Here is a 27423-nt window from a genome sequence, read left to right as displayed (position 1 = left end):
CAGTATCCCATCTAACTCTGCCCTCTGGCAGCTGAAACCCCTCCCTGTTCATCCTGTCCCCTGACAAAGGCCCTCCCCAGCTCTCCTGGAGGCCCCTGTCTGCAGGATATTTTATATCTCTATGATATTTATACCTACATACATCTCAGCCCAAAAAGTGGCTCAGGCAGTCCATGAGTAGTTGTGGCCACCTGGGGTAGCCCCTTTTGGGGGGGGTGTGGGGCAGTGCTGGGGATTTTGGCACATCTTTGGGTTATTTTAGAAGGCCTCAGGAGGTTTTAGAGGGAGGTTTGGGAGGGTCATGAGGGGCTTTATGGGGGGACAGGGTGGCTATGGAGAGTTTTGAGGGGACTCTAAAGGTATTTGGGATCTAGTGGGGGGTCTGTGGGGATCTCTGGGGTTTTGGGGGACTATAGGAGTGTGTAGTCCAGGTCCCCAAAGTCATCTCAACCTCTTCACCCGACAGGAATGGATCTCCACCCATCAGGAAAACTCACTACAGACTCTGTTCCCGATTCCCGTGGAATTTTTGGATGTGTGCAACACACAGGAATGTTTTCCCTGCTCTTTCCTGGCTCCAAGAGGGACCATGGGAGCGGCGCGAGAAGCGGGGAGGCTTGAACATCCCCCACATCAGGAATTGCAGATTCAAATTTTAATTAATTTACTACAGCAGGGTCAGGGTCTTTCTCTATTGCCATCACGCCAGTTCCCAGAAGACACTTCAGGGGCACTTGGGGGGCACTTGAGGGGTGCTTGTGGGATCAGAAAAGGTCCGGAGTGGCACTTAGGGTTGGGGGAGGCAGCTGGAGAGAATTTGGGGGTCCGAGGGGAGGCGCGTTGGGGCAAGTACGGGACGGGGGCGGGCGGAGTCAGGGGTGCTGAAGGGGCCGCGAGGGTCAGGAGAGGGACACTGGGAGTACTGATGGGGACGGGGGAACATAGGACTCCGGGAGCCCCTGGGCAACAGCTGGGGGCACTGGGGACCCCATGACCATCAAGTGACCCCCCCATGACCCTGAAGCAACCTTCAGCTTTCAAGTGACCCCATGACCCACAAGTGCCCCTCCATGACACTCATTTAACCCCATAACCTTCAAGTGACCCCCCCATGACCCACAAGTTCCCCTATGACCCTCACGTGACCTCCATGTTCCTTAAATAACCCCAGGACCCTCAGGTGACCCTCCCCTCCATGACCCACAGGTGACCCCATGACCCTCAAGGGCGCCTCTGGTTGCTCACCCAATGGCTGCTGCAATGGCACCCCCTGCAGGGCATCCCCAGCACTGCTCCTGATTGGCTGGGGGCGGGGGGAGGGGTCCTTGCAGAGGTCACATGACCCCAAACCCCACCACAGGCGCTCAGGATACGCCACAGGGCATCATGGGAGTCACGTGACTCCCGGTATGGTGCACACTGCAGAGCTCTGAGGAAGCCATGTGAGCCCCAAAATGTCTCAAGGCGCAAGGGCTCATGGGACTCTTGCTCCTCACAGAGTGGCGCCCCCTGCTGCACAGATGCGCAGCAGCTTCTGCTGATTTGCCAAAGGGCCTCATGAGAGTCACGTGACTGTGAGTATCCTGCCCCCTGCAGGGTGTTCAGGGAGCTGCTCCTCATTGGCCAGCGGGCCTTGTGGGAGTCATGTGATCTCCAACATGGCTCCTGCTGCAAGGGTTCCTGGGAGACAGCCTGGGGCGTAGACGCCCCCTGGTGCTTGCAGAAGTGTCTCCCGATCCTCTCTGCCTACCTGTGCCTCCTTTCATCCTTTTTGCCAGTTAGTCTTTGAGCTCCATCCAGCACCTACAGGGCAACTGAAAATTTCTCCTCTGGGTGTCATCCCTTCCAGGGACCCCCAATGGCTCCCAGGGACCCCATCTCCCCTCAAGGACCTTGTGGTTTGTGGGGTTCAGAGGGCCGGGGAGATCCCTGGGGAGTTTTGGGGGATGCCCAGGTGGCTTTGGACGTCCCTGGATGGGTTTGGGGGATCTTTGTCTCTGGACAGGTTTGGGGGTCTCTGTGGGGTTCAGGGATTCCCTGGTTTTATGTCCTCATTTTAAGGCAAAAACCCTTTAATTCCCTGTTTGCCATCATCTCTTCTGATTCCAGCTGATATTCTTCAGCTTTTTCAGTCGTTTGGGCCAGAATTTCCCATTATCTGGAATTCCCCGCTGCGATTCAGGTCATTAATTTTGGGTAAAACCCATCTGGATTTGGTCTGTCCTTTCCCCGGGGTCATGGGGCCAGAGGGTACCACGGGGCCAGTGATTTTGGGAGTTCATGGAATTTGGGGTGATTTCTGTGGGTCCCACACCTGTCGTGACATCCCTGTGGGTCCCACACCTGTCACGACGTCCCTGTGGCTCTCACATTTCTCACCATGCCCCTGTGGGTTCTGCTCCCATCACGTCCCATCGGTGACAGGATCCAGCTGCCTGTTCCCAAATTCTCTGGAACTGGAGGTCATGTCCCCTGGCCCCTCCCCTTCCCCCATCCTGAAATTCTGCTGAATCTGGCCAAATCTGCATGGTTTGGCTGTGGCTTGGGTGCTATTATTTGGGTATAAAAGGAGTGATTTTGGACAAGCACTCTGTGTCTGCAGGGTTCTGGGAATTCAAGAGCCAAGGGGCCGGTGAGTGGGGAAGAGTGAGGAGGCTTCATTCCTTCTTTATTCCTGATTTTCCTTATTGTTTGGGGATGGGCAGAAATTCTGGCTTTTTTCTGCCCACATTTCAGGGCATTTTACCCTTTCCCAAATGTTGCATAATTTTAACCCTTTTTCTTCCAAAATGTTTAGTTTTAAACACTTTTTCTCTGATTTTTGCCCATTTCCCCTTAAATCTCAGGAGTTTGCCCTTTTTGTGCACTACTACCCCAAATTTGTGATTTTTCTCCTCTCATCATGCCCAGAATTTGGTGGTTTATTCCTCAGTTTTGAGGCCAAATTGAGCATTTGGGAGGGTTTGTGTGGGGCAAGCTGAGTGAAGGGTTTTCCTGGATGCTGAGCCCCATTTTGATCCAAATTTGGGGGATGTTGGGAAAAAAAATACCCATTTTGAACAGAACTGGGGGCTTTGGGGAAAAGTTAATCCTTTCCATAAAGTTTTAGTGTGGATTTAGTGGAAATGTGATATGGAGGAGATCTCAAGGGGAGGGTTGATGGGAGGGTTGTGTCAGCATTTTAACATGAATCATGTCAGCATTTTGGCATGAGTCTGGGTGATTTTGGTTAAAATTGATCAGGTTTTGGAGTGAATTTGATAGAGATGGAGATGGATGTGGCCTCAAGGGGGCAGGGAGGGTGGGGGAAGGATGGTTACCTCAGGTGTTCAATTCCATTTTGATGCAAGGGGAGGATTGGGGGAAAACATATTTTTATCCAAAATGGGAGAGTTTGGGAAGAAAAACCATTTTGATACAAATTTGTGGAGGTATGGGCAAAATTCTTAGTGTTTGGAATGTGTGGGGTGGATTTGGGGGCAGTGGGAGTCAAAAGCCCAAGAGGTTTCCATGGGGATAAAAGAGGTATTTTGGGGTAAGAAAAGTCGTTCTGGTGGTAATTTGGGGCTTATTTGGAGAGTTCAGGAGGCACCTCAGGGCTCACATAGATTTTTTCCCATAGAATAACAACTTTTAGTGATTTGGGTTGTTCTTCACAGGGATGGCACGAGATGGGATCTGGTGGTTCCTCCTTCTCTTTTGCAGTAAGAAAAACTCCTGTTTTCTATGCAAAATCCTCAAATTTCCTGGATGTTGTACTTATTTCCAGGCTTTTAAGCACAGAAAATTAAATCTTGAATCCCTGGGCTTGTTTTTACTTGAAAATCCCCCTCTTCCCTCCTTTTTAATTTTCTCCATCAACCTGTCAGCTGCAGATTTGTTATTTGTAACCAAAATACACCTTTAAATATATTTTTTTAAATGAAAAAACATTTAGAATAATATTTTCCCCTATGAATGCCTCATTAGTTTTCATGGAAAATTCCCCTTTTCCCTCACTTTCTACAGGTGGAAAAAAAAGTGTACTTGGTCCTGATTACTTCTATTTACTTTCTTGTTGTGTTGTTTGGGGTTTTTTTGAGTGAAATGTTGATTTAATGACCAGGTTTAATGTTTTAGTGTTTTTGCCAGGAAAAAACTCCAAGAGCTATATGTTTGAATTGTATTTTTTTTTCTGGGGAAATATGATCTATTTTAATTTTTTTTTTAATGAAAAAAGTCTTTTATTTGCTCTTTAAATCAAAGCAGTTTTTTCTTCAGGGCAAAAAATCCCCTATTTTATTCCTTATTTTCCTGGCTGTATTCTAATTTTCTTTAAAACCTTACTAACAAAATTTTTAGATAGTGTTTTAAAGAAAAAGCCTTTTATTTTCCTTTCGATATTGTTTTTGTTTTTTAAAATTTGTTTTTAGAATTTATTCATTAAAGGAAAAAAAGCCTTCTTGAACTCTGGTTTAGATTTCAGGTATTTTTATAGAAAGAAAAAAACCTCATTCACTCTGTTTTAATTTTTAAAATTCCGTTTGCTCATTTCATTCTTAATGTTTCTTCAAAATCCCCCTATTAAAAAAAATAAAAATAAACCACCCATTTAATGTATTATTTCAAAATGCTACCTTTAATTGTATTTTTTTATTCACAGTCAAACCTCATTATTCCCTATTTTTCCTCCAAACACTCAAATTCCATTTTCTTCAGAAAAAAAATCACCAGAATTATCTTTTTTTATCCAACATCCTCAATTCCCTATTTTTTAAATAAAAAAAAAATCCTTCTCAAAGACATTTATATATAGACCGAATTATATAGAGTGAATTTTAATCAATTTTTATCTAATTTTCGTGAGTTTTTCCCCTGAAAATCTCAGAAATTCCCTGTTCTTTCTAAATTAGGAGAAGATGCCCACCATTAGCTAATAATATATGTACACTACAATAGTTATATATGAATGTTTGATATAATCTCTACTGTAATTATATAAAAAATACAAAACAAAAACTTGATCTATTCTATAATTATGCTATGATTATGTTGCTATTAATAGTATTCTTGATTGGCATTTTTTAGTAAAAATTTCTGTGAAAATTCAGTATAAAATTATTTTAAAAATGTAAACCACATAAACATATAAAAACCTGTAATATATTTTATATTCATATAATATGTTTGTGTATTTATTAATATCGTAGACTATATATTGCATTTATATATTACTATCTAGTTATTGGGAGGTAATTATAAAAGATATAAATTGCTGTAATGTCTACATATAATTTTATACAATTCTAGATTATTTTACAACGTAATATGACATAGAATTACATTGTATTATATGAATGACATTATGTTTTTTGTATTATAATGTATTATAACTATGCAATTATGAGTATTGTATTTAATAAGAGAATTAGATATTATTATATTTTTTGTTGTAATATAATATCCATTATTAGAATTGTTATATTAGTTACATATAATGATAGATTATATTGCAGTATAATATAATATAATGGTATAATAATTCTATTCTGGACTCTATATTCTCTACCATTGTAATTTTGCTCCTTATTGCTTATTTTTGCTTGATTTTTGCAATCACTTTCCCAAACCATTTCTACAAAAACAAGAAACAAAGTTGTTTTAAATTATTATCTGTATGATTTTTTAGAGAAAATAGAAATTATCTACTGTTGTATATTATTAAAGAAATAACTTGTACATTTGTTTTCTACTATGATTAATACTGAAATAAACTCTATGACCACAACAGTCATTATTATATGACTTTAATTTTTTAAAATATTTATGGATTTGGATTAATCTTTGCTGATATTTCTATTAAAATTAAGTACAAAATGATAGAAAATATACTACTACATATTAAATATTAGTATTGTCTATTACAGTGTTATAATTATTAAATCTATAGTAATAACATAGAAAACTACACAACTAGGTTATATATACTGAATAACAAGTATAATAATACAATAACAGTAAAAAAGTAATTGACATGTTTTTACTGATGTATGAGTTCTGTATTATTCATATTTTATCAGTATTCCAATAAGTAATAGCATACTAAAGTATATTACATAATACTATTAATATATCAATAACTCAGGATATAATGATATAAATATCTGGTAATATTGCTGTATTAAGGAATAGTATTTTATAAACTTAGTATTAGTTAATAATACAATATTGCATATTATTAGCACATTTATGTATTTTAATTATCTGTTAATAGAGCATATAAATAAGAGGTTTTTATTTGTATATTATTATTTATAATTTTATTCAAATATTGTTATTAACCTAATAAACTGCAAATATATTTTTTATTATGATTATATCTAAAACCAGACTGTATGAATTGGATACTGCAGTCATATATTTAATGTAATTTCAGTACTATTCCGGCTATAAAATAGGAAAATTGATAAATAAGCACATATAAAATTGATATAAAAATTTCAATATTAAAATACAAAGGCCCCTTTTTAAAACACCCTTGGTTAATTTAAAAATTAAGGCCCCATTTTTCCTGCGCTTTCCCAGCACTCTCCAGTGCCAGCTACCAGGGCCGCGAGTTCCTGGCCGTGTTCCCCCAGAACGACGACGAGTCCCCCAGCGCGTCCCTGCAGCTGCTGCTCACCTCCTACGGCCCTGCCGACGCCCAGGTGTCCATGGCGCTCTGCGGTGGTTCCTTCACCCAGAACGTCACCCTGAGGCCGGACATCACTACACCCCTGCTCCTCCCTGCTCACCTGGAACTCACTGGGAGCTGCGCTTCCCATAAAACCTTGGTGGTTCAGGCCAGCACTGACATCTCCGTGGTGGCTGTCAGCACCAAGCACTACACAGTGGATGCCACTGCCCTCCTGCCTGTGGAGAGCTTGGGCACCAGGTACTATGTGGTGACACCTGTAGGGAACTACACTTGTGGCCTGACCGAATTTGTGGTGGCCGCTGGTGCCACCGCCACTGCTATCAGCATCACCACCACTGCCACCTTCCACTATGCTGGGGCCACCTACATACCCGGAGCCATGCTCCGCCTGTTCCTGCAGCCCTACCACAGCTTGCAGCTCCAGAGCAGCCAGGACTTCACTGGCACACTCGTGGTGGCCGACAACCCTGTGGCTGTCTTCAGTGGCCACAGCTGTGTCAAGGTGTCTGCTGCCTTTGACTTTGTGGTGGACCAGCTCTTCCCAGTGGCAGCATGGGGGAGGAGCTACGTGGTGCCACCCAACCCTCTGCAGACAGACGTTGACTTCATTTACGTGGTGACGGATGAAGAGAACACCATCACCTACAACACCGGGAGCAAGCATGCCACTGTGGCCATGGCGGCAGGGGAGGTGCAGGTGTTTCTGGTGGACCGTAACTCCCACCTGTACATCAGTGCAGTGGTGGGAGTGCAGGTCGTGTTTTTCTTCAGCGGGTCGTCTTGGCAAGATCCCTTCCTCCTTGTTGTCCCACCTGTCACCGCCCACTGCACTGCGTTCCGCTTCAGCAGTGTGCCCAGCCAGTATAATCACGCCATCCTCATTGCACCCACCGCTGCCACTGCCACCACCACCATCAACCATCAGCCAGACAACACCATGGCATGGCAGGCCATTCCTGGCACAGATTTCTCCTGGGCCAGCATCACTGTGAGCACAACAATGCAGAGCACTGAGAACTCGCTGGTGCCCTTTGGGTTCTTGGTGTTTGGGTTCCACACTCGCACTGGATATGGCTTCCCCGGGCTCTGTGTTGCCAGTGAGTACAGTCAGTCCATTGTTGTGTCACTCCAATGGTTGGGTGTTGTCCAGTTGAGCATTCCTGGGTTTCCCCCTTTTTTTCAGCCCCCACACCGCTCTCCTGTGAGGATTTGGTATGTGCGGAGAGGTGTGAGATGGTGGATGGAATACCAGAGTGTGTCCAGGAAACTTTCTCCACCTGTTGGCTCACTGGTGGGCCACACCACCGCAGTTTTGATGGAAAAACCTTTGATTTCATGGGAACATGTGCCTACACTTTGACCACCATCTGCAATACTGATTCCACTCTTCCTGCCTTCTCTGTTGAGGTCAAAAAGAAGGAAAAGGAGAACTCCAAAGTTTCCTCCATCAGCTCCATCACCATTTGTGTGGACAACATCACTGTCACTGCTGTCCAATCAGAGAATGGCATGGTGAGGGAAGCAAAAGCCATCATTGTTTCCACATTCCAAGTAATTCTATGGAATTTCACTGAAATTACATATTTAGCAATGATTTTGAGGGTGTTCTAAGTAATTCTGGGATTTGCTGATGTGCAGGCAACTTTTGCATGAAAACACTTCATGTCTTCTTAAACTCCATGTATTGTCCAATTTGGATGGGTTTTGGGAGTATTGATGGTTGTTGTTGCCCTGCAGGTGAACAACCACCGCTCGCGCCTCCCCATCTCCCTCTCCCATGGGAAACTCCGCATTCACCAGAAGGGTAAATCCATGTTGATCCAATCAAATTTCAACCTGAAAGTCCTCTACAACTGGGATGATCATGTAGTGATCAAACTTCCAGCTGCTCTTTCTGGTAAAGTCTGTGGAATGTGTGGGAACAGCAACGGGGACCCCCGAGATGATGCTCTCTCTCCTGATGGAAAGCAGGTGTGGGATATTGTGGAGCTGGGGCGGAGCTGGAAGGTGACCAGCGAGAGTGACCACTGCAAGGACACCTGCGAGCGTGACTGTGGGCGGTGCAGATGGGACCAGGTTGTGACATACAAGGCAGATTCCTGGTGTGGGAAGTTGTCCCAACATTCTGGGCTGTTCCGGTTGTGTCATGACACTATCAGTCCCAGTATCTACGTGAAGAACTGTATCTATGACATGTGTGCCAATGAGGGGTGTCATGACGTGCTGTGCCACGCCCTCCAGATTTATGCCGATGACTGCCAAGAGGAAGGGATCCACCTTTCGGACTGGAGGGCAACAGTAGGATGTTGTAAGTAGAGGATGGTTGGGCAAAAATACTCCTTGGGGTGGGCGGAGCCTAATTAATGTGGGACTGAAGATCCATGGGATCAGGGGTTGGGAAAGGTTATCCAAGCAGGATGTCTATGGGATTCCGGGAAAATTCCATAAAGTCCACGTAGAAAGTCCACGGAGCCTCTAGAAAGTCTGAGCAGGAAGTCCAGAAGGCCACAGAGACTCCAGAAAATCCTGGTAGAAGGTCTAGGAAGTCCATGGAGACTCCAAGATATCTGTGTAGATAGTCCAAGAAGTCTGTCCCACCATGTGCCACTCCACCCTGACTGCTGTCTCCCTCCCTGTCCAGCTCTCACCTGCCCAGCCAACAGCACCTACAGCACCTGTGGCCGCACCTGCCCCGCCACCTGCAACATGCCTGCTGTGTCATTCAGCTGTAATGATGTCCCCACCTGCATGGACACCTGCGTGTGCCATGAGGGCCTTGTCCTTGATGCCAACACCTGCATCCCCCCCTCTGAATGTGGCTGTGTCTTTCGGGGTCTCTTCCATAGTCTTGGCGAGGAATTTTGGGGTGACCTCACCTGAACCCAACGCTGCATGTGTGATGCGGAGCAGCGGCAGGCAGCGTGCCGGAATTCTGGTTGTGGCGCTGAGGAGGAATGCCGGGTGGAGAATGGGATCCAGGATTGTTATCCCTAAATTCTGGGGGTCTGCACTGCCGTTGGAGCCACCCACTACCAGACCTTTGATGGCAGGAGGTTCACCTTCCAGGGCACGTGTGTCTACCTGCTAGTTGGATTGTGTGAAGATACTCAAAATTTGGTGGAATTCCAGGTGTTAGTACAGAATGGCCACTGGAGTGACAACCTCGTATCATCCATTGTTGTGGTGACAGTCAAAGTCTACAACAAAACCATCAGCATCAGCAGGGAACGTCCTGGAAAGATCATGGTGAGTTTAGGAAATTATCTCTTTTCACCACATTCTCCACCTCATCCCAAACCTCATCCCATTAATGAGTTATTAAAACTGAAATGTAATTAAATCATCTTCATTTGGGTATTCAAGCTATTGAAAGCAGAATTGGAACTTGCCATCAGACACAAATTTTATCAATTTTTATAGTTTTCTTCCCAGATCAGTGGCTGATCAGCTTCCTCTTGGAACTTGGACCTTCTCATCCTCTTAAATCTGAAATTTTATTCAATTCAAAATCTAATTAAATCTATGCCTTTTGGTTGTTCTGGCTGCTAAAAATGGTTTACTATCAGACTGCAAATTTGACCAGTTTTTATCGTTTTCTCCCCAGATTGATGAGCAGTTGGTCAATCTCCCCTACCACTACAGTGAAAGAAAGATTGTTTTCTATCGTGATGGGCAGGATGCGGTGGTAGAGACCAATTTTGGCCTCATTGTCACGTACGACTGGCACAGCCGCGTCACCGCCATGGTGCCCAGTGGCTTTGCCAATGCCCTGTGTGGGCTCTGTGGGAACTACAATGGCGCCGCCAGCGACGACATGATGATGAGAAACAGCCATGTAGCATCAGATCCAGATGCCTTTGGGAGCAGCTGGAAAGTCATGGATGTCCCAGGATGCGGTGAGAGGTCAACAGTGGAATGTTCCAGCCCTGTCGCACCTTCCCGGCTGCAGCAGGAAGTATCTGGGATGGGGTGTGAAATTATTTTGGAAGCGGATGGACCCTTTAGAGCATGTCATAGTCATGTTGATCCCCACCAGTACTTCCAGAGCTGCATCCATGACTCCTGCCTGTTCCCTGATCAGGAAGAAGGGATGTGTCCTGTCATTGCCTCCTACGCCACCACATGCCAGGCTGCTGGTGTGTCCATTGGGAGGTGGAGGACAGATAATTTCTGCTGTAAGCTGGGATAATGGGAGGGTTTTTCCTTCAGCAGCATCCAAAAGGTCCTAAAGTCTCCCCCATACACCAAATGTATGAATAACCCAGAGGCGGGTGGGAATCCAGTGAGAATTCCACACAAAGTATTGGTTTGGTCCCATAATCCACCCAAAATAAACCCTTCCTAAGGAAGAAGATGTCTCGTCTGGAATGATTTAACCCCTCAAAATCTCCAATTTCTTTGTGTTGGCTACAAAATGGATAATTTAGAGGGAGAACCACCAAAAAATGAACCTAAAATAGTGGAATTGAGTTAAAGGGATCTAGAATGGAGGTCAGTTGAGGACTCAGTGTGGAGCAGTCCTATTCTTTGTGGGAGTATTACACTTTTCTCAGTAAAAACGTGGGAAATCAGCTGGTTTAGCAGCAAGAATTCCTATTGTCATGGGCTAGGATATTTGTTATGGATAATCATCAGATCATAATTTGATTATGCCCCTCATCATGTCCAGAGGGAGGAAAATTGAGGGTTTGCCTTTGCCATGAAACTGGGCTAAAACATCTGTAGTTGATGAAGTTTACACCTGAATTCCAGGAAAATTCCATGATTTGGCATGGAATTTCCTGGCTCCTCATGAATCCTGTTTTCTCTTGGCAGATATTCCCTGTCCTTCTAACAGCTCCTATGAGCTCTGCTCCCACACCTGCCAGCACACCTGTGGTGCTGTCCCTGCCACATGCCCAAGGCGATGCTGCGAGGGCTGCACGTGTCAGGACGGCTTCATGCTCAGCAGCGATGAGTGTGTCCCCATGTCTCACTGTGGCTGCAGACACCATGGAGTCTACTACAAAGAGGGGGAGACGTTCTACCCCACAGAGCAAGAGATGTGCCAGTGCCTCTCTGGCGGCATTGTGGAGTGCCAAAATACTTCCTGTCCTGATGGTGGCCCTGGGAAGGTCATTGATGGTGTCTTTCAGTGTCCTACGGAGGTGTCCAGCACCTGTGTGGCCACAGGTGACCACACCTATGTCACCTTTGATGGGATGGCCTTCAACATGACTGGTACTTGCACCTACGTCCTCACTCAGACCTGCAAAGGTGACAACATGACACCATTTATTGTCACAATCCAGAAGGAGGCACGGCAGAAGGGGAAGGTCTCCGGGATCCAAGCATTGTCTGTGGAAGTCTATGGGTTCCCCTTGACCTTGAAACAAGGAAAAGGGGCAGAAGTCATGGTAAGGTGGCACTTGATGTTTCAATTCTCATGGGATCTCCCCAAATTGGGTTTCCTTGATGGAAGAGACACCTCAGCCCATCTCCAAGCCCAGTCCATACTCCTCCCAACTTTTCTCTGTAACCAAGATCCATAAATGCATAAAAACTTTGGTCAGAAACTGTTATCTCTGAATTGTTTGTTCTACCTCAGTCAACCCCAAAACTGTGTTTCCTTGATGAGGGGAGTGAAGACTACTCCATTCTCATCCAAGCTTTTCCTTCCATGGGGGATCCATGAATGTGTCAGAATATTGTTTGGAAGGTGTTATCCCCAAAGTTTTGGTCCCACTTCCTCACTGGAGGACTCTTGCTTCTCTATCCCAGGTGGATTCCATCTCCCACCACCTCCCCACTCTCCTGAGCAAGGGACAGGTCCAGGTCTACCCACATGGGACAGGTGTCCTGCTCCGCACTGACTTCGGCCTCGTTGTCCACTATGACCTTGTCCAGCACGTGATGGTCACGTTCCCCCACACCTACATGGGGCGCCTGTGTGGCCTGTGTGGCAAATACAACGGCCAACATAATGATGATTTCCAGCTCTCCAGTGGCCAACTGGCTCCAGATTCAACAGCCTTTGGATCTGTGTGGAAAACAGCAGCTACACCTTGCAGTGACACCTGTCCCAAGGATGAGTGTCCCACCTGCAGAGAGGAGAAAGTGGCAGTCCTCCAAAAACCCAACTACTGTGGCCTCCTCATGGCCCCCGAAGGTCCCTTTGGCTCCTGCCATCACATCATCGACCCCATCCCGTATTCTCAATCCTGCATCCATGACCTCTGTCTGACGGGAGGGGACATGCATGTCCTGTGCCAGAGTATCCAGAGCTATGTCACTGCATGCCAAGATGCTGGAGTCACCGTGGGGGCTTGGAGGGCACCATCCTTCTGCCGTGAGTTTGGGAGGGCACAAGGGCCAATGTCCCCTGTTTGGGGTTGGGAAGATCTCCAGGTGATACTGGAGTTAGGCGGGGTGCAGCTAGGGAATGTTCCCTGTTTGGGTGTGGGTGACAGTGGAGACACGCAGGACTTGGGATGATGGTGATGGGATGAGCTTTAAGGTCTCTTCCAATACAACTCAGTCCATGATTCCATGAAAATTCCAGCCCTCACCTGCCCAGCCAACAGCACCTACTCCCTTTGCACCAACACCTGCACCAACACCTGTGCTGGAAGTGCCACTACCTGTCCCCAGACATGCATTGAGGGTTGCCAGTGCCACCAGGGCTCTGTCTTTGATGGACACAGAGGCGTTCCCCAGGAATACTGCACATGCTTTACAGATGGGGAATACTATAAGGTAGTTTTACTGGCCTTTTTTCCTGGTTTTAGGAAAATGTATGTCTTTTTTCCCTTCATTTTTCCCTATTTTTATACATTTGTTTCCTTTTTCCTTCTCTTCCTTCTTATTTCTTTTATTTTTATGTCCTTAGATTTTTCCTGCATTTTTTTCCTTTCTCTCATATTTTTCTGCATTTACCTCTGTTTCCCTATTTGGTTGTTTTCCACGACTTAATGTATTTGCATTTTAAAAATTAATTTCCCCCCATTTTCCCTATTTTTATGAATTTACACCTTTATTTCCTTCATTTTTCCCTATTTTTCTTCTCATATTTCCCAGAATTTTTCCCTTTTCTATCCCCCTATTTTACGTCATATTTCCCTGTGTTTCCTTTCTTTCCCCCTATTTTTAGGCAGTTACATCTTTTTTCTTGCCTGTATTTCTTCCTGTGTTCTGCATTTGCATTTCTTTTTCTGCATTTTTCCCATTTTTCCTATATTTATGCTTTTTCCCAGCATTCTCCCCTATTTTTATATATTTATGTCTTTTATTCCTGCATGTCCACCTTTTTCCCTACTTCTAGGAAGGCATGCACGTACATCCCTTTGCCTCACAATTTGTTCACTGTTTTCCCTATTCTTCTGCACTTATGTCCTTTTTTCTGCGTTTTTCCTTTTATCCCCTATTTTTATGGATTTCCCTTTCTCTCTTCTCCCTCCCGGCTGCCCCATGAGTTGCTTTTCCGGGATCACTGCCAGCGCCGTTGCACCTGTGTCCCTGGCCAGTGCCATGAGCACGCTTGCTCTGAGGATGAATCCTGCGAAATCTGGGAAGGGGTCTTGGGATGCATCAATAAAAGTGAGGAGAAATTAGGGAAAAGGGTGTTTTAGATGCAAACTGGATCTGGGGATGATTAAGAGGTTGATTAGCAAAAAAAGGGAAGGCAAGGTGGAAGGAACAGAATCCGGTCTGTCACTAAGGGTCAGGGATGGGGCAATTCTTCCCATGGTTTCTCCCAACATTTTTTGCATGTTTTTTACTGTGTTCTATGATTTTTCCCATGGTTCCTCCCATGCCACGGCTTCTTCCATGGTCTTTCCCATGGTGTTTCTCATTGTTTTTCTCATGTTCTTTCCCATCGTTTTCCATCTCATGATTTCTCCTATGGTTGCTCCCATTGTTTCTTCCATCCCATGATTTTTCCTATTCTGTGGACTTTCCCATCTCGTGGACTTTCTCTCTCATGTGGCTTCCCCCACACTTTTCCCATCCTTTTCCCCAACCCATGGCTTCCTCCAATGCTTATCTCCTATTTCACCAATCCCACGACTCATCCTGCTCTCCCTTCCCTCCCAGACCCCTGCAAGTCCCTGCAGTGCCGCCCCAAGGATCGGTGCCGGCCCCGCAGTGCCCAATCCCGCTGTGTCCCGGCCCTGGTCGCCACGTGCTGGGCATGGGGTGACCCCCACTTCCGCACCTTCGATGGCCTTGACTTTGACTTCCAAGGAACCTGCACCTACACCATGGCTGAATCCCATGGGAATGACCCTGGGCTGGTCCCCTTCAGGGTTGAGGCCAAGAACGACATCTGTGGCGGCATCCAATCTGTATCCTACGTCTCCTTGGTCAATGTTGACGTCTATGGACACCGCATCTCCTTCCGCCGGAATGAAGATGGAAAAGTCCATGTAAGTTGGGTGGAAATGTAAGAATCTGGGCTCTTCCCCAACATTTTGCAGCATCCAGCTTTTCCCTACCTGCTTCTTCATCCAGCCAGTGCCAATGTTATTTGGGATGAATCAGTCAGATTGGGAGGTGGATTGTTGAAATATTGGGATATTTTGGGAATATAATGTCGGGATATGTCAGCAATAAAAAATTGAGAAATGGTAGGAACAAAATATGGGGCATAGAATATTTGAATATGTCTGGAACAGAATGTTGTGGCAAGACTGGAATAAGATGCTGGGATATGTCAACAATAAAATACGATGTGCCAAGAATAATATGTTGGGATGAGCTGGGATAAAATGTCGGTGTGTCTATGTAATAAAATATTTGCATGTTTCAGGAATGAAATGTTGGGATGCAGCAGGAATAAAATACTGTAGAATGTTTGAATAATTTTGGAATGAAATCCTGGGTCATAGTGGGAATAGAATGTTGGGCTATGTCAGTAATAGAATATGGCAGGAATAAAGTGTTGGGATATGTAGGATGAAAAATGTTGGGAAATGATGGGATTTAGTGTTGGAAGAGGCTGGGAATAAAGAATTGGGATATGTGGGGAATAGAATATTAGGATACATTTGGAATAAAATATTGGTGTATGTTGAGAATGAAGCATTGAGATAACTGGGAGTGTTGGGCCATTGGCAGGTGAACGGGGAGATGACGCTGCTCCCGGTGCTCCTGGCAGACGGGAAGGTGCGGATCCATCCCAGTGGGCTCCATGTTGCTCTGGAGACAGATTTTGGTCTCCGGGTCTCCTACGACTGGAACTGGCATCTCCTGATTGACCTCCCCAGCAGCTACTTCCGCCATGTCCGTGGCCTCTGTGGGAATTTCAACCTCAAGCCCCTTGATGACATCCCTGAGGCTGGTGACAACATCAGTGCCATCATCACATGGGCCAAAAGCTGGAAAAGTGCTGACTCTGAGATTGACGACCCAATTTGTTGGGATTATTGTGATGGAGCATGCCCAGTGTGTGATGAGGAGAAGAAGGAGCTTTATGGCGGGAACCAGTACTGTGGGATTATCAAAAAATCCTTCCAGGGACCATTCAGAGCATGTCACGACATAGTGAAGCCTCACGACTTCTATCGCAGCTGCCTTTCCGACCTGTGCCTGAGCAATGGGGCGAGGTCGATCCTCTGCCAGGTGCTGGAGACGTACGCGGCGATGTGTCAGAAGCACGGAGCCATGGTCCATGACTGGAGGACGCCATCAGGATGCCGTAAGGGGCTGGCTTTTTATTTGGGAAGGGAAGGAGCCAGAGTGGGGGATAAGGGGCATGGAGGGGGACCCACCCTGGGTTGAATCCCTCAAATCCCTCAGGTGATCCTTGAAAGTTCTCCAGAACTTTCTCCTGGTGCTTCAGCTGTTTCTTGTGTCTCAGAACTCACCCCATCTTTCCACGAATCCATCCCACATGAGCCAGATCTTTCCCACATGAGGCAGACCTTTATCCTTGTCTCCCAGATGCCATCCTGCATTTTTGAGACATCTCCCAGACCCCCTCCATGACACATGTTTGTTTTATCCTCATGTCCCAGACCTCATCCTGTGCATTTCAGATCCCATCCCACATGGCTCAGACCTCATCCCACTTATCCCAGTCTCTTCCCACATTTCCCAGACCTTCCTCCTTGCAATCCAAATGCTTCTTGTTTCCAGACCCTTCTCCATGCTTGAGACCGTTTCCCAATGCCCACCCAGTCTGTTGAATGCTTCCACTCCCCTAATCTCTCCCTCACCCCAGTTTCCTCCTCCTGCAGCCTTACCTTGCCCTGAAAACAGCCACTATGAGCCCTGTGGCAACGCCTGTCCAGCCACCTGCTCCAACTGGGACAATCCAGCCACTTGTGACCAGCCGTGTGTGGAGACCTGTGCCTGTAACGCCGGCCACGTGCTCAGTGGCGGGCAGTGCGTGCCAGTGTCGCGCTGTGGCTGCACCCGTGACGGCCGCTACTACCGCCCTGGCGAGGAGTTTTGGGGTGATGACACCTGTCACTCCCGCTGCAGGTGTGACATGGAGTTGGGAATGGTGGTGTGCGAGGACTCCAGGTGTAAGCCGGGTGAGGTGTGCTCGGTGGTGAAGGGCGTGCGGCAGTGCGTGGCCAGCAGCCGCTCCATCTGCGTGGCCACTGGTGACCCCCACTATACCACCTTCGATGGGCGCCGTTTCGACTTCATGGGTACCTGCGTCTACCTCTTGGCTGGGCTCTGCTCCACTGACCCCACCCTCACCCCCTTTGCTGTCACTGTGGAGAACAATCACCGCGGCAGCCGCCTGGTCTCCTTCACCAAGGTGGTCACCATGGAGGTGTACAACATGACCCTCAGCCTCAGCCAAGAACATCCCCAGAAGGTCAAGGTAGGGATGAAGGAGATGATGGGGGTGGTTCAGAGTAACTTCATGATGTTTGTGGAGTGCTCAAGGTCGTAATATGGTCCTCAGGTGTACTTCAAGTTCATCATGTGACACCTGGGTCCAGTTTCAAGGTCCTTTTAAGGTGTTTAGGTGGCTTTTGAAGTCATTTCAAGGCATCTGGTTAGGTTTCAAGATCCTTTGATGGTATTTCGGTGGGTCTCAAAGTCATTGGGATGGCATCTGGGTGGGCTACAAAATCATTTTGATGGGCTTCAAAGTCATTGTATGGTGTCTTGTTGGGCTACAAAGCCCTTGTGTGACACCTGATTGGGTTTCAGGGCAATTCTGTGGCACTGAGTTAGGTTTCAAAGTCATTGTATGGTCTTCAGGTGGGTTTCAAGGTCATCATGGGGCATCTAGGTGGTCTTAAAGGTCATTATGTGACACCTGAGTAGATTTCAACTTCTTTCTGTGACCTCGTATCACTGAGGACTCTCTTTCCAGGTTAATGGTGTCCTGTTGGACCTTCCCTTCACCCACAACCACCAGCTCCAGGTGTCCCTCCGTGGCGTCCACGGCTTCATCACCACTGGCGCGGGTGTCACTGTCACCTTTGACTGGTACAGCTACGCCCGTGTCATCATCCCCAACACCTATGCCAGTGCCGTCTGCGGCCTCTGCGGCAACGCCAATGGCGACCCCCACGACGACTTTGTCACCCGTGACGGCCACCATGCTGACAACGAGACCCACCTGGGGGACAGCTGGAAGGTCGGCGATGTCCCTGGGTGTTCAGCTGGGTGCAGCGAGGGCTGCCAGGTGTGCAGCGACGCCCAGAAACGTGCCTACCGTGGAGACAAGCACTGCGGGCTGCTGGGGAAGAAACGGGGGCCCTTTGCTGCCTGCCATGCTGTCATCGACCCTGCCCCCTACCTGGATGACTGTCTCTTTGACGCCTGCCTGTACGAGGGACACCAGGACACCGTGTGCCAGGCCATTGGCGCCTATGTGGCTGAGTGCCAGAGCCAGGGAGCTGCCGTGCGGCCGTGGCGCACAGCTGCCTTCTGCAGTATGAGGGGAACCTTGGGGGGCTTGGGAGAATACGGGGGGCTTGGAGGGCAGGGGTTAGGCAAGGAGTTTTGGGCTGTCCATGGAGGAGTTTGTGGTGTCTGGCAGGGGGAAGGAAAGGGGGGTTGGAGCTGTCTGTGGGAGGTTTGGGGTGTCCATAACAGTTTTGAGGTGTTGCAAGAGGTTTTGGGTCTCCATGGGGAGTTTTACGGTGTCAGCGAGGGTTTTGGGGTCTACCCAGGGAGTTTTGAGGTGTCCATGGGCGATTTGGAGTTTGCACAAGGAGAGGCCTGGATGAGAGGTTCTGGGGTTCAGACAAGGGAGTTTGGGGATGTCCAAAGCAAAGTTGGGGAATTTGGGGCCTGCATGGGGAGTTTTGAGGTATCCATGGAAACCTGGGGTTTCCATGAGAGTTTTGAGGGTTTGCAGGGAGATTTTTTTGTCCATGAGGGTTTTGGTTTTCTCAACTCTTCTCCTTTCCTGACAGGCCCTGTGTGTCCCCCAAACCAGCACTATGAGCTCTGCGGCCCCCCCTGCCCCCCCACCTGCCAAGGTGAAGCTGGACCTCAGGACTGCTCTGATGTCTCCCCCTGCTCTGAAGGTTGTTTCTGCGATCCCGGATTTTTCCGGAGCGGGGATCACTGTGTGCCCCTCCCCCAGTGTGGCTGTCTTTTGGAGGGCCGCTACTACCCTCGGGGGGTGCAGTTTTACCCTGAGCCCCCCTGCACTCAGCGCTGCCTCTGCTCTGAAAATGGGAGGCTGGAGTGTCACCCCACTGCAGGCTGCTCCAGCGATGAGGAATGCACAGTGCAGGATGGGGTGCTGGGGTGTCACCCCCGCACCTGCAGACAGTGCCAGGTTTTGGGGGCAGGGATTTACAGCACCTTCGATGGGCACCTGGGAAATTTTGGGGGGTCCTGCACCCTCCTGCTGCTGGAGTTGGAGAGGGGTGAGCCTGAAGAAGGGCTGGAGCCTATCACAGTGGCCTTGGAGCAGGAGGACACGGAGGTGCAGCGGGTGACGGTGATGGCACACGGAGTGACCGTGGTGATGGACAGGGGACAGCAGTGGGAGGTGATGGTGAGTGGAGGGCCTGGGGGCTTGGAGGCGTAAGCCCTGGTTTTGGGTGCAAAAAGATATTTGAGGGGCAAAAAAGTGGATGGAAAAAGGGTTATGGGAGGTGCAGCAGTGAGGGAAGGCCTGGTTTAGAGTGAATACTCTGACTTTGGGGTGTATGCCCTGTTTTGTGGGTGCAAGCCATGTTTTGGGGGCAAAGCTTTTGGGGGTGTAAGCCTGGTTTGGCAGGTACAAACCCTGTTTTGGGGGAAAAAGGAGTTGGGTGAAAAAGAAGGGGGTGAATAAGGGGTTTTGAAGGACATGGCAGTGGGGAGAGGGCTATTTGGGGGTGTAAGAGCCGCTTTTGGGACACACATCCCACTTTTGGTGTGCACCCTGGGGTGTATGGACTCTTTCTAGCCTGCTAACCCTAGGTTTGGGGCAAAAAGCATAATTTTGGGGTTGAATACTCTCTTTTTGGAGTGTAATCACTATCCATTTTGGGATGTAAGCCATGGGTTTGAGGTGAGCAGAAGGAAGCCCAGATCCTGGTTTTGGGGGTGCAAACTCTGTTTTTGGGGATGCCATCCCTATTTTGTGGGGTTAACCCCACCTTTGGTGGTCCACCTTCCCTTTTGGGATCCTCAGCCCTGTCTCCCCCCAGGTGGATGGCGAGCGCCACTTGCTGCCGCTGTGGCTGCGTGGAGGCGCGGTGGGGGTGGCGCAGGTGGGGTCCCACCGGCTGCTCCAGGTCCAGGGGGGCCCCAAAATCCTCTACGATGGCAACGCCTATGTGGTGCTGACGTTGCCCCCCGCATCCCGCCGCCCCCGGGGCCTCTGTGGCAACTTAAACGGGGACCCCAACGACGACGACCCTGACAGGGCGGCTCTGGGCATCCCCCCCCCAAACTGCAGCCGCCTGGCGCCAGCCCCCAGCTGCTCCCCGGCTCAGGAGCGGCGCTGCGCGGTGCTGGAGGACCCCAAGGGACCCTTCGCGGGGTGTCATGGGGCGGTGCCACCCCAGGCGTACCTGGAGACCTGCAAGCGCCAGGTGTGCGGGGGCGTGGGCGACCCCTGCCCCGGCTTTCAGGGCTACGCAGCCGCCTGCCAGGCAGCCGGAGGCACGCTCCAGGAGTGGCGGGAGGCCACGGGCTGCCGTGAGTACATGGAGGGGTTGGGAGTTTTCGGGGGGGTCGGGAGTCCGAGGTGACAGGAAGTTTGGCGTTGGGAATTTGGGGTGGTGAAGTTTTGGGAGGATGGGAATCTGGGGGTCAGGATTTTTGTGGGGGCAGCAATTCTGCAGGGAGTGGAAATTTTGGTGGGGGTGGGAATTTGGAAGTCTGGGGGAGTGGGATGGAGCAGGGTCTGATTGCTGTATGGAAAAAGGGTCACGTGCACATTGCTAAGCCCCTATCTGGGGAATACCATAATCACACCCCCATAGGGCTCCCCCCACCTCCTCCCAAAACGGGAAACCTGTGTCCCCTAGTGGAATCCTGTGCAACCAGTGGGGCCCCCCCGATGTCCCCACATGGGGACCCCATGGGACCACCCACCCCATAGATGGGATGGCATTGATCCCAGAGACACCTATTGACCCCCAGATGATCCCCCGCTGTCTCCCATTGACCCCCTCTGTTTCTTCCCTCCCTCTCCCAGCTCTCACCTGCCCCCCCAAGAGCCATTACCAGCTGTGTGCCCGCACCTGTGAGCACACCTGCGCAGGTGTGTCGGCCCCGCCCCCGTGCAGCGAGCGCTGCTTTGAGGGGTGTCAGTGCGCCGAGGGGCTGCTGTTCGACGGGGCGCGCTGCGTCCTCCCGAGGAGTTGCGGCTGCCTCCACCAGGGGCGCTACTTCCAGGTGGGTGTGGCCCCAGTGCCTTCCAGTACAGCCCAGCTGCAGCCCTAGCTCCTTCCAGGCTCCCCATATTGATCTCGGGTCTCTTCAGTGTGCCTCCCACAGTCTCCCCAGTCCTCCCAGTGCACCCCCGTTCCTTCCAATGTGCCCTCTCGAGTGTTCCCAGTCACCCCAGTCCCCTCCAGTATACTTTGCAGTATCCTCAGTCCCTCTGAGTGCAACACAGTTCCTCCCCATAGCTTCCAGTCTCTCCCAGTTGATCCCAGGTCCCTTCAATGTACATCCCACAGTGTCTCCAGTCCCTCCTAGTACACCCCAGCATCCCCCATGTCACCATTCCTCCCCAGTGTGTCCCACTTTCCCCAAACATATCGCCCAGTGGATCCCTCTTTACCCGGCATCTCTCCAGTCTCCTCCAATCTTCTCTGGTATTCCCTGTATTGTCCACGGTCCTTCCCAGGGTCAAGTCCTCCCCCACACTGTTCCAAATCCCTCCCAGTTTGTCTCTGTTCCCCCCACAGTGCCTCCCAAGGAATCCCATTCCCTTAGTGGGGGGACTTAGTATCCTTCCCAGTGTCTCCCAGCACATCCCAATGTCTCCCTGTGTCTCCACCAGTGTTCCCAGTTTCTCCCAGCAGGTCCCAGTCCCCCCAGTGTGCCCCCATGGGGATATGGGGATGTATGAGGACGTGGGCACACACTGGGGACATGCTGCTGGTCCTCATGGGCGCCCATTGGAGATATGAAGGCACATAGGGGATATGGGAGACATGGGCCCCCTTCCCCCACCACACCACCTCACAGCATCATCATCCCCATTTTTTGAGCCATTTTAGGCCACTTTTCCCACTTTTCACATTTTATCCACGGAAAACAGATCGCTGAGACCATGCTGACGCCTGATTGCTCCCAGTCCTGCACCTGCCGGGGGCCTGGGGGCCTCCAGTGCCGCCCCTTCACTTGTCCCTTTGGCCACACCTGTGGCCTCCGTAACGGCACCCGCGCCTGCATTGAGCACCCGGGGCGCTGCTCCCTGTCCCCTGCCACACGTTTCGTCACCTTTGACGGCGTCACTGGGGCCGGCCTGGCCACTGGTACCTACGTGGTGGCCAGCGTGTGTGACCCCCGGGACCCCGCGTGGTTCCGGCTGCTGGGGGACATCGGGGACACCGGGGAGCAGCCGGCAGTGATGGCACTTCACCTCTTCACCCCCCACGGCTTCATCACCGTGCGGAGGGACGGGAAGGTCTGGGTAAGTTAGCACCACTCTGGCTGGCACCCCAAAGTGCTGTCACCGCTGTGTTTTGTCACCCTAGACATCCTCCTGAGCTTCATTTTAATTTAAAAAAAAAAAAAAAAATCAATATTTTTTTCTGTAATGTCACCAGGTTAGAATTCACATGGGTTGTCCAATCCCATCAGCACCACAGGATGTTCTTTCCTTAATTTTGCCCCTAGTGGCTCCATTTTCCTCCCCAATTGGCTACCAGTGAAGCACCTATGTGGGTGATGGTCACTAAGAGACATCCATAGATTGACGCACCCCATAATTTTTGACCAAAACTGCTCTTTTTTGCCTCAGTTTCATGTCAGAGGAGCAGCTACATGGGTTGTCCCTCATCCTGCTCCTACCATGCCTTGACGCATCTCGTCATTTTCCCACCAACTCCCTCTTTACCACCCAGATTCCTGCAGCTACCCTTCCCCCCTGCGTGGCTACAAATGCCCATTATTCTCCTAACTTGGTGTTCTCTAGCTCAATGGGGTCCCCACCCCGCTGCCCGTGGAGCTCCCGGGATCGCTGACCGTCACGGCGACGCGCGCGGCGCTGCGGGTCGGCCGAACCCCGGGGTTCCTGGTGGAGCTGGGCGCCGCGGGGGTGACGGTGGAGGTGCCCAGGGAGGCGCGGGCGACGCTCTGCGGCCTCTGCGGCGACTACGACGGGGCCAGCGGCAACGACCTGCGGGGGCCCGACGGGACGAGCACGAGCGACACGAGGGCGCTGGCCGAGGCCTGGCGGGCACCCGACTTCACCCCGGTGGGTGGCACCAGGGGACACTGGGGATGGGGCTGGGGGCATTGGGGTGTCTTGGGGGTGGCACTAGGGGGAGCGGTGCCAAAAATGGGGGGGAAATAACCTAAAAGAGAGGGAAAGAACCCCCCCCCCCGAAAAGGGGACAGAAGCTCTGGAAGATGGAAAAGAGACCAACGAGGGAAAAAGAGTTCTCCAAAAGGGAGAAAAGAGCCCCCAAAAGATGGGAAAGGAGACCAAAAAGAAGGGAAAGAGTCAAAAGTGGGGAAAGGAGCCCAAAAAGTAGGAAAAGAGACAAAAAAAGGAGCAAGAGCAGAGGAGGAGGTAAAATAACCTCAAAAGATGGAAAAAGAGACCTATAAATGAGGAAAGGAACCAAAAAGAGAAAAGAACTGAAACAAGTGGAAAGAGACCAAAAAAGGAGAAAAGAAGGGGAAGAAAACTTAAAAAGAAGCTCCTGAAATGAAAATAAAAGCTCAAAGAAATGGGAAAACACAACAAAAATGGGTGAAGGACCCAACAATGGGAGAAAGGAATATTAAGAAGGGAGCAAGAGCACAAAAAAAAATGGGCAAAGAGGCCAAAAAAAAGACACCAGAAACAGGGGAAAGAACCCCACACAAAGAGGGGGAGGGCAGTGGGAGAGAAGCACAGGAGAAGGTGGGGAAAGGGCCCAAAATGGGGGAAAAGTGAATAAAAAAGGGGGAAAGAGCCTCCCAAAGTTGGGAAAGAGACCGGCAGCAGAGGGGAAAGAGCACAAGAATGGGCATAGCAAGTCCAGGAATGGGGGAAAAGACCTTGAATTGGAGGAAACTGCCACGAAGTTCCCCTCTATTTTGCCTTTCTTCCCATCCAGTGATGTGGAAAATTGACATTTCACCTGGGTGGCCGCGCCCCGTCGCTGACGTCATCTTCAAACCACCTCAGATCCGGAAAACCCGGATTTTTTATGAGCCCCGAAACTGTGTTTTCGCCCCCAAAATAAAACCTGCGGGAAAACGCCGTTTGCGGGTGATCTGGGATAAAAAGCTGGGAATTGAGAGGAAAGCGGAGCGTGGGAATGCGCTGGGAGCAGCTGGGGGCGGGAGGGCTGTTCCCAGCCCGTCCTGCCGCGGGCGGTTCCGTGTCCCCCCCGTCGGTCAATATTTCCCACCGCCCGAGTCCCACGGGGGGAAGGGAGGGGGGGGCACCCGGATGTTTGGAGCCGGGGAGGGGGAGGCGAGGGGGTTGCGGACATCCGAGTCCACCGGGCAGGTGTGTGCTGCGGCACACCTGCGGGGGACCCGCCCCCGGTATGCCCAGTTCCCCCAGTGTGCCCCCCGTGTCCCCAGTCTGTCCCAGTACAATAGCCCGCTACCCCCCAGTCTCTTCCAGCCGTGCTCGGCTGGCCCCAGTGTACCCCTATTGTCCCCAGTCCCTTCCAGGGCATTCCAGTCCTCCCGCACTATTCCCCATGGTGTTCCCAAATCCCTCCCAGTTTGTCCCAGTTGACCCAGTCCCTCCTACTGCATCCTAGTGTCACCCAGTGTCCCCCCAGTGCCCGTTTAAGCCTTGTAGTGTCCCCCAGTATGTCCCAGCATCCCCCAGTGCCTCTGAATGCATCCCAGTCCCTCCCAGTGCCCCTCCCCAGTGCCCCATCAACATTCCCAGTGTCTCCCAGTATGTTCCAGTAACTCCCAGTCCCTCCCAGTGTCCCTCCCCAGTGTCCCTCCCCAGTGCCCCTCCAACATTCCCAGTGTCTCCCAGTATGTTCCAGTAACTCCCAGTGCCTCCCAATGTATCCTAGTCACATTCAGTGCCCCCCCCACCCAGTGTCCCTCAGTAGATCCCAGCCTACCCACAGTGTTCCTCCCCAGTCCATCCCAGTCCATTCCAGTCCCCCCAGTTGCAGTCTGGGCAGAGACAGAACTGCCTGGGGCCCTGGGAGGTGCCATCTGGGGGTGTCCCATGTCATCCCCCACCTCCCCAGCCTGTCCCCTCCCTGGGGATAAAGTGGCTGGAGTCACAGCACTGGGACAGACTGGGACCGTGGGAGTGCAGTGAGTGGGGACACTGGTGGGTGTGCGGGACATGGGGACATACGGGACATGGGGGCACATGTGGGACATGGTGGACACAGGGAAATGTGGGGGACCAGTGAGGGCACGAGGAGCACATGGCAGGAAATGGGGGAACATAGGGAGGGTTTGGGGGGGGAGGGTCTTTGGGAACATGCAGGATATGGGCAGTCATCATTCTGAGTTGTGATCCAAAGCCGATTTTATTGAGGATACAAAGGGTTCATATAGGGTATACCTGACTGATTCTTAATTTTGGTAACAATTTCCTGTTGGTTATACATTCTCCATGACATCCGTTACTGGGTAATCATTACAAAGTTTCACAACCACCTCCAGGCCCATGACCTCAGCCTTAGTGCTTCATGTCCTCAGGAGCCTCTGCTCCAGCAGCACCTGGGCACAACTTACCTCAGAAGTACCTCAGGGTCACCTGTGTTGATTTTCCCCAGTGAGACATTATGACATGAGCCCTCAGCTGGTCCCTGATGCTGATGGAGCAGGTTCCATGGGGTGGTGACGTGTTTCCTGTAGCTGCACATTGGCCAAAGTAGGTCTGTGAGATTCAGCATTGACACAATGAAGTATCCCAAGCCCTGTCACTAAGTCCAGGAAGACAGGTAGGAACAGGTTGCCCAGAGAGGTTGTGGCTGCCCCATCCCTGGAGCTGTTCCAGTGGGATGGGGTTTGGAGCATCCCCAGGCTCCCACCTTTCTCCCTTGCTTTGTCATCCCTCTGCTTCCCAAAAATGTTGGTTTTTTTCAGGTTATTTTTATTTTTATTCTTTTGTAGGCAGTTTTCTCCCCGGTGCCTGAGCATCTCCTCATGGGACAGCTTTCAGCAGCTGCAACTCTGCCCTTACCAACAACCCTATGAGAGCTTGATGGTGGATCTTAGAGCTGCAGGAGTTGGGGATTTTCCTTCTTTAAAGGTGTTTTTGGGGTGCAATGGAGGCTCAGAGCTGTGTGGTTTCTATCTGGCAGATCCACTGAAACTCCTTGATGCAGGTCTCAGTGGTGACCTAATTCCACCTGACCATCCCACAGGCTCAGCCAGGGGTCCAGTGGGAACCAGCAGGCACAGAAGGTCACACCTGGGAATCCCAGGGGGTGGAGGGGATTTGCTCTTCAGATAGGTCCAGTCCCTCCTGCTCTGGCAATATCCTAGCAGATCCAGAAGTTATATAGAAGTCTCTGCAGGCTTTTATGTAGCAAATCATGGTTCAGGGAAAGGACAAGTGGTGACGCCAATGTGTGACAGTAGTCACCCCAGAACAGTCTCCATCCTCATCCCAGGAATGACCCCCTCTTGCTCTGCCACAGGGCACCTGGGGAACTTGACTGAACCCAGGCTTCTGGGAACACCATCACCCTGGGAACACCTTCATCTGGGACCTGTCCTACATCTGCAGTGCCATCAGTTCCTTCACCAGCCCATTCTGGCCCCGTGGTACCAGCAGTGTGGCCCCCAGACTCCTGCAGTACCTGTGGTTTTCAATCCATGGTCTGTATCCAGGCTTTTGGGGCTACCTAAGAGCAGAGGCCAGACAAAATTAAGAGAATAAAAAATGATTATATTTACTGAAAGGCCTTCAGGTACATTTTGGACAGACAAAACTCCCAGGGACTACACCCAAAATGGACCATGGATCACAGGTTTTCATACTTGCATAAGTTTGATCCATTTGCATACTGGGGGTTAATTTTTCAATTACAGCTTCAGGTAATGAAGTAATTTATCCCAAGTTTGCTCCCCCCAATTCACTTTTGTTTACATCCCTCAAGGCCTGAGACAGTAAGGTGTCCTTACTATACCCCCTAGTTCCAGGGATTCCCACGTCTAGAAAGTGATTGTTTTGTCTGACT

At 50.0% G+C, this 27423-nt stretch overlaps 2 protein-coding genes across 2 annotated transcripts; both read left to right on the top strand.

The window, feature by feature from the left end:
• Nucleotides 1-2613: 2613 nt before the first annotated feature.
• LOC306816834 (IgGFc-binding protein-like) lies at nucleotides 2614-8287 on the top strand (the record flags this gene model as incomplete). Its single annotated transcript, XM_079333284.1, has 4 exons — nucleotides 2614-2632; nucleotides 3660-3704; nucleotides 6565-7773; nucleotides 7860-8287. Exons 2-4 carry the CDS (start codon nucleotides 3662-3664, stop codon nucleotides 8285-8287), a joined length of 1680 nt encoding a protein of 559 aa, XP_079189410.1. The 5' UTR covers nucleotides 2614-2632; nucleotides 3660-3661.
• A 24-nt stretch (nucleotides 8288-8311) lies between these two features.
• Nucleotides 8312-24504, top strand: LOC306816833 (IgGFc-binding protein-like). Its single transcript, XM_079333283.1, has 18 exons — nucleotides 8312-8984; nucleotides 9318-9542; nucleotides 9669-9922; nucleotides 10281-10851; nucleotides 11492-12072; nucleotides 12437-13004; nucleotides 13218-13411; nucleotides 13663-14251; nucleotides 14750-15081; nucleotides 15773-16352; nucleotides 16894-17492; nucleotides 17994-18558; nucleotides 19045-19637; nucleotides 20278-20770; nucleotides 21273-21472; nucleotides 22347-22721; nucleotides 23226-23507; nucleotides 24358-24504. The coding sequence occupies exons 1-18, from the start codon at nucleotides 8393-8395 to the stop codon at nucleotides 24358-24360; spliced, it is 7596 nt and encodes a 2531-aa protein (XP_079189409.1). The 5' UTR covers nucleotides 8312-8392; the 3' UTR covers nucleotides 24361-24504.
• The last annotated feature ends 2919 nt before the right edge of the window (nucleotides 24505-27423 follow it).

The sequence above is a fragment of the Erithacus rubecula genome (genome assembly GCF_903797595.1).
Source record: "Erithacus rubecula genome assembly, contig: scaffold_90_arrow_ctg1, whole genome shotgun sequence".
Classification (NCBI taxonomy): Eukaryota; Metazoa; Chordata; class Aves; order Passeriformes; family Muscicapidae; genus Erithacus; species Erithacus rubecula.
Note: the sequence above shows the minus strand (reverse complement) of the source record. Positions and strands in the feature narration are given on the sequence as shown.

Excerpts from the sequence above, each read along its gene's own strand:
- LOC306816833 (XM_079333283.1), top strand. The coding sequence starts at position 8,393 with ATGGTTGTTGTTGCCCTGCAGGTGAACAACCACCGCTCGCGCCTCCCC. Across the intron at positions 16,353-16,893 it reads GAGGACGCCATCAGGATGCC|CCTTACCTTGCCCTGAAAAC; the intron begins GTAAGGGGCTGG and ends CTCCTCCTGCAG. Across the intron at positions 21,473-22,346 it reads ACCAGGGGCGCTACTTCCAG|ATCGCTGAGACCATGCTGAC; the intron begins GTGGGTGTGGCC and ends CACGGAAAACAG.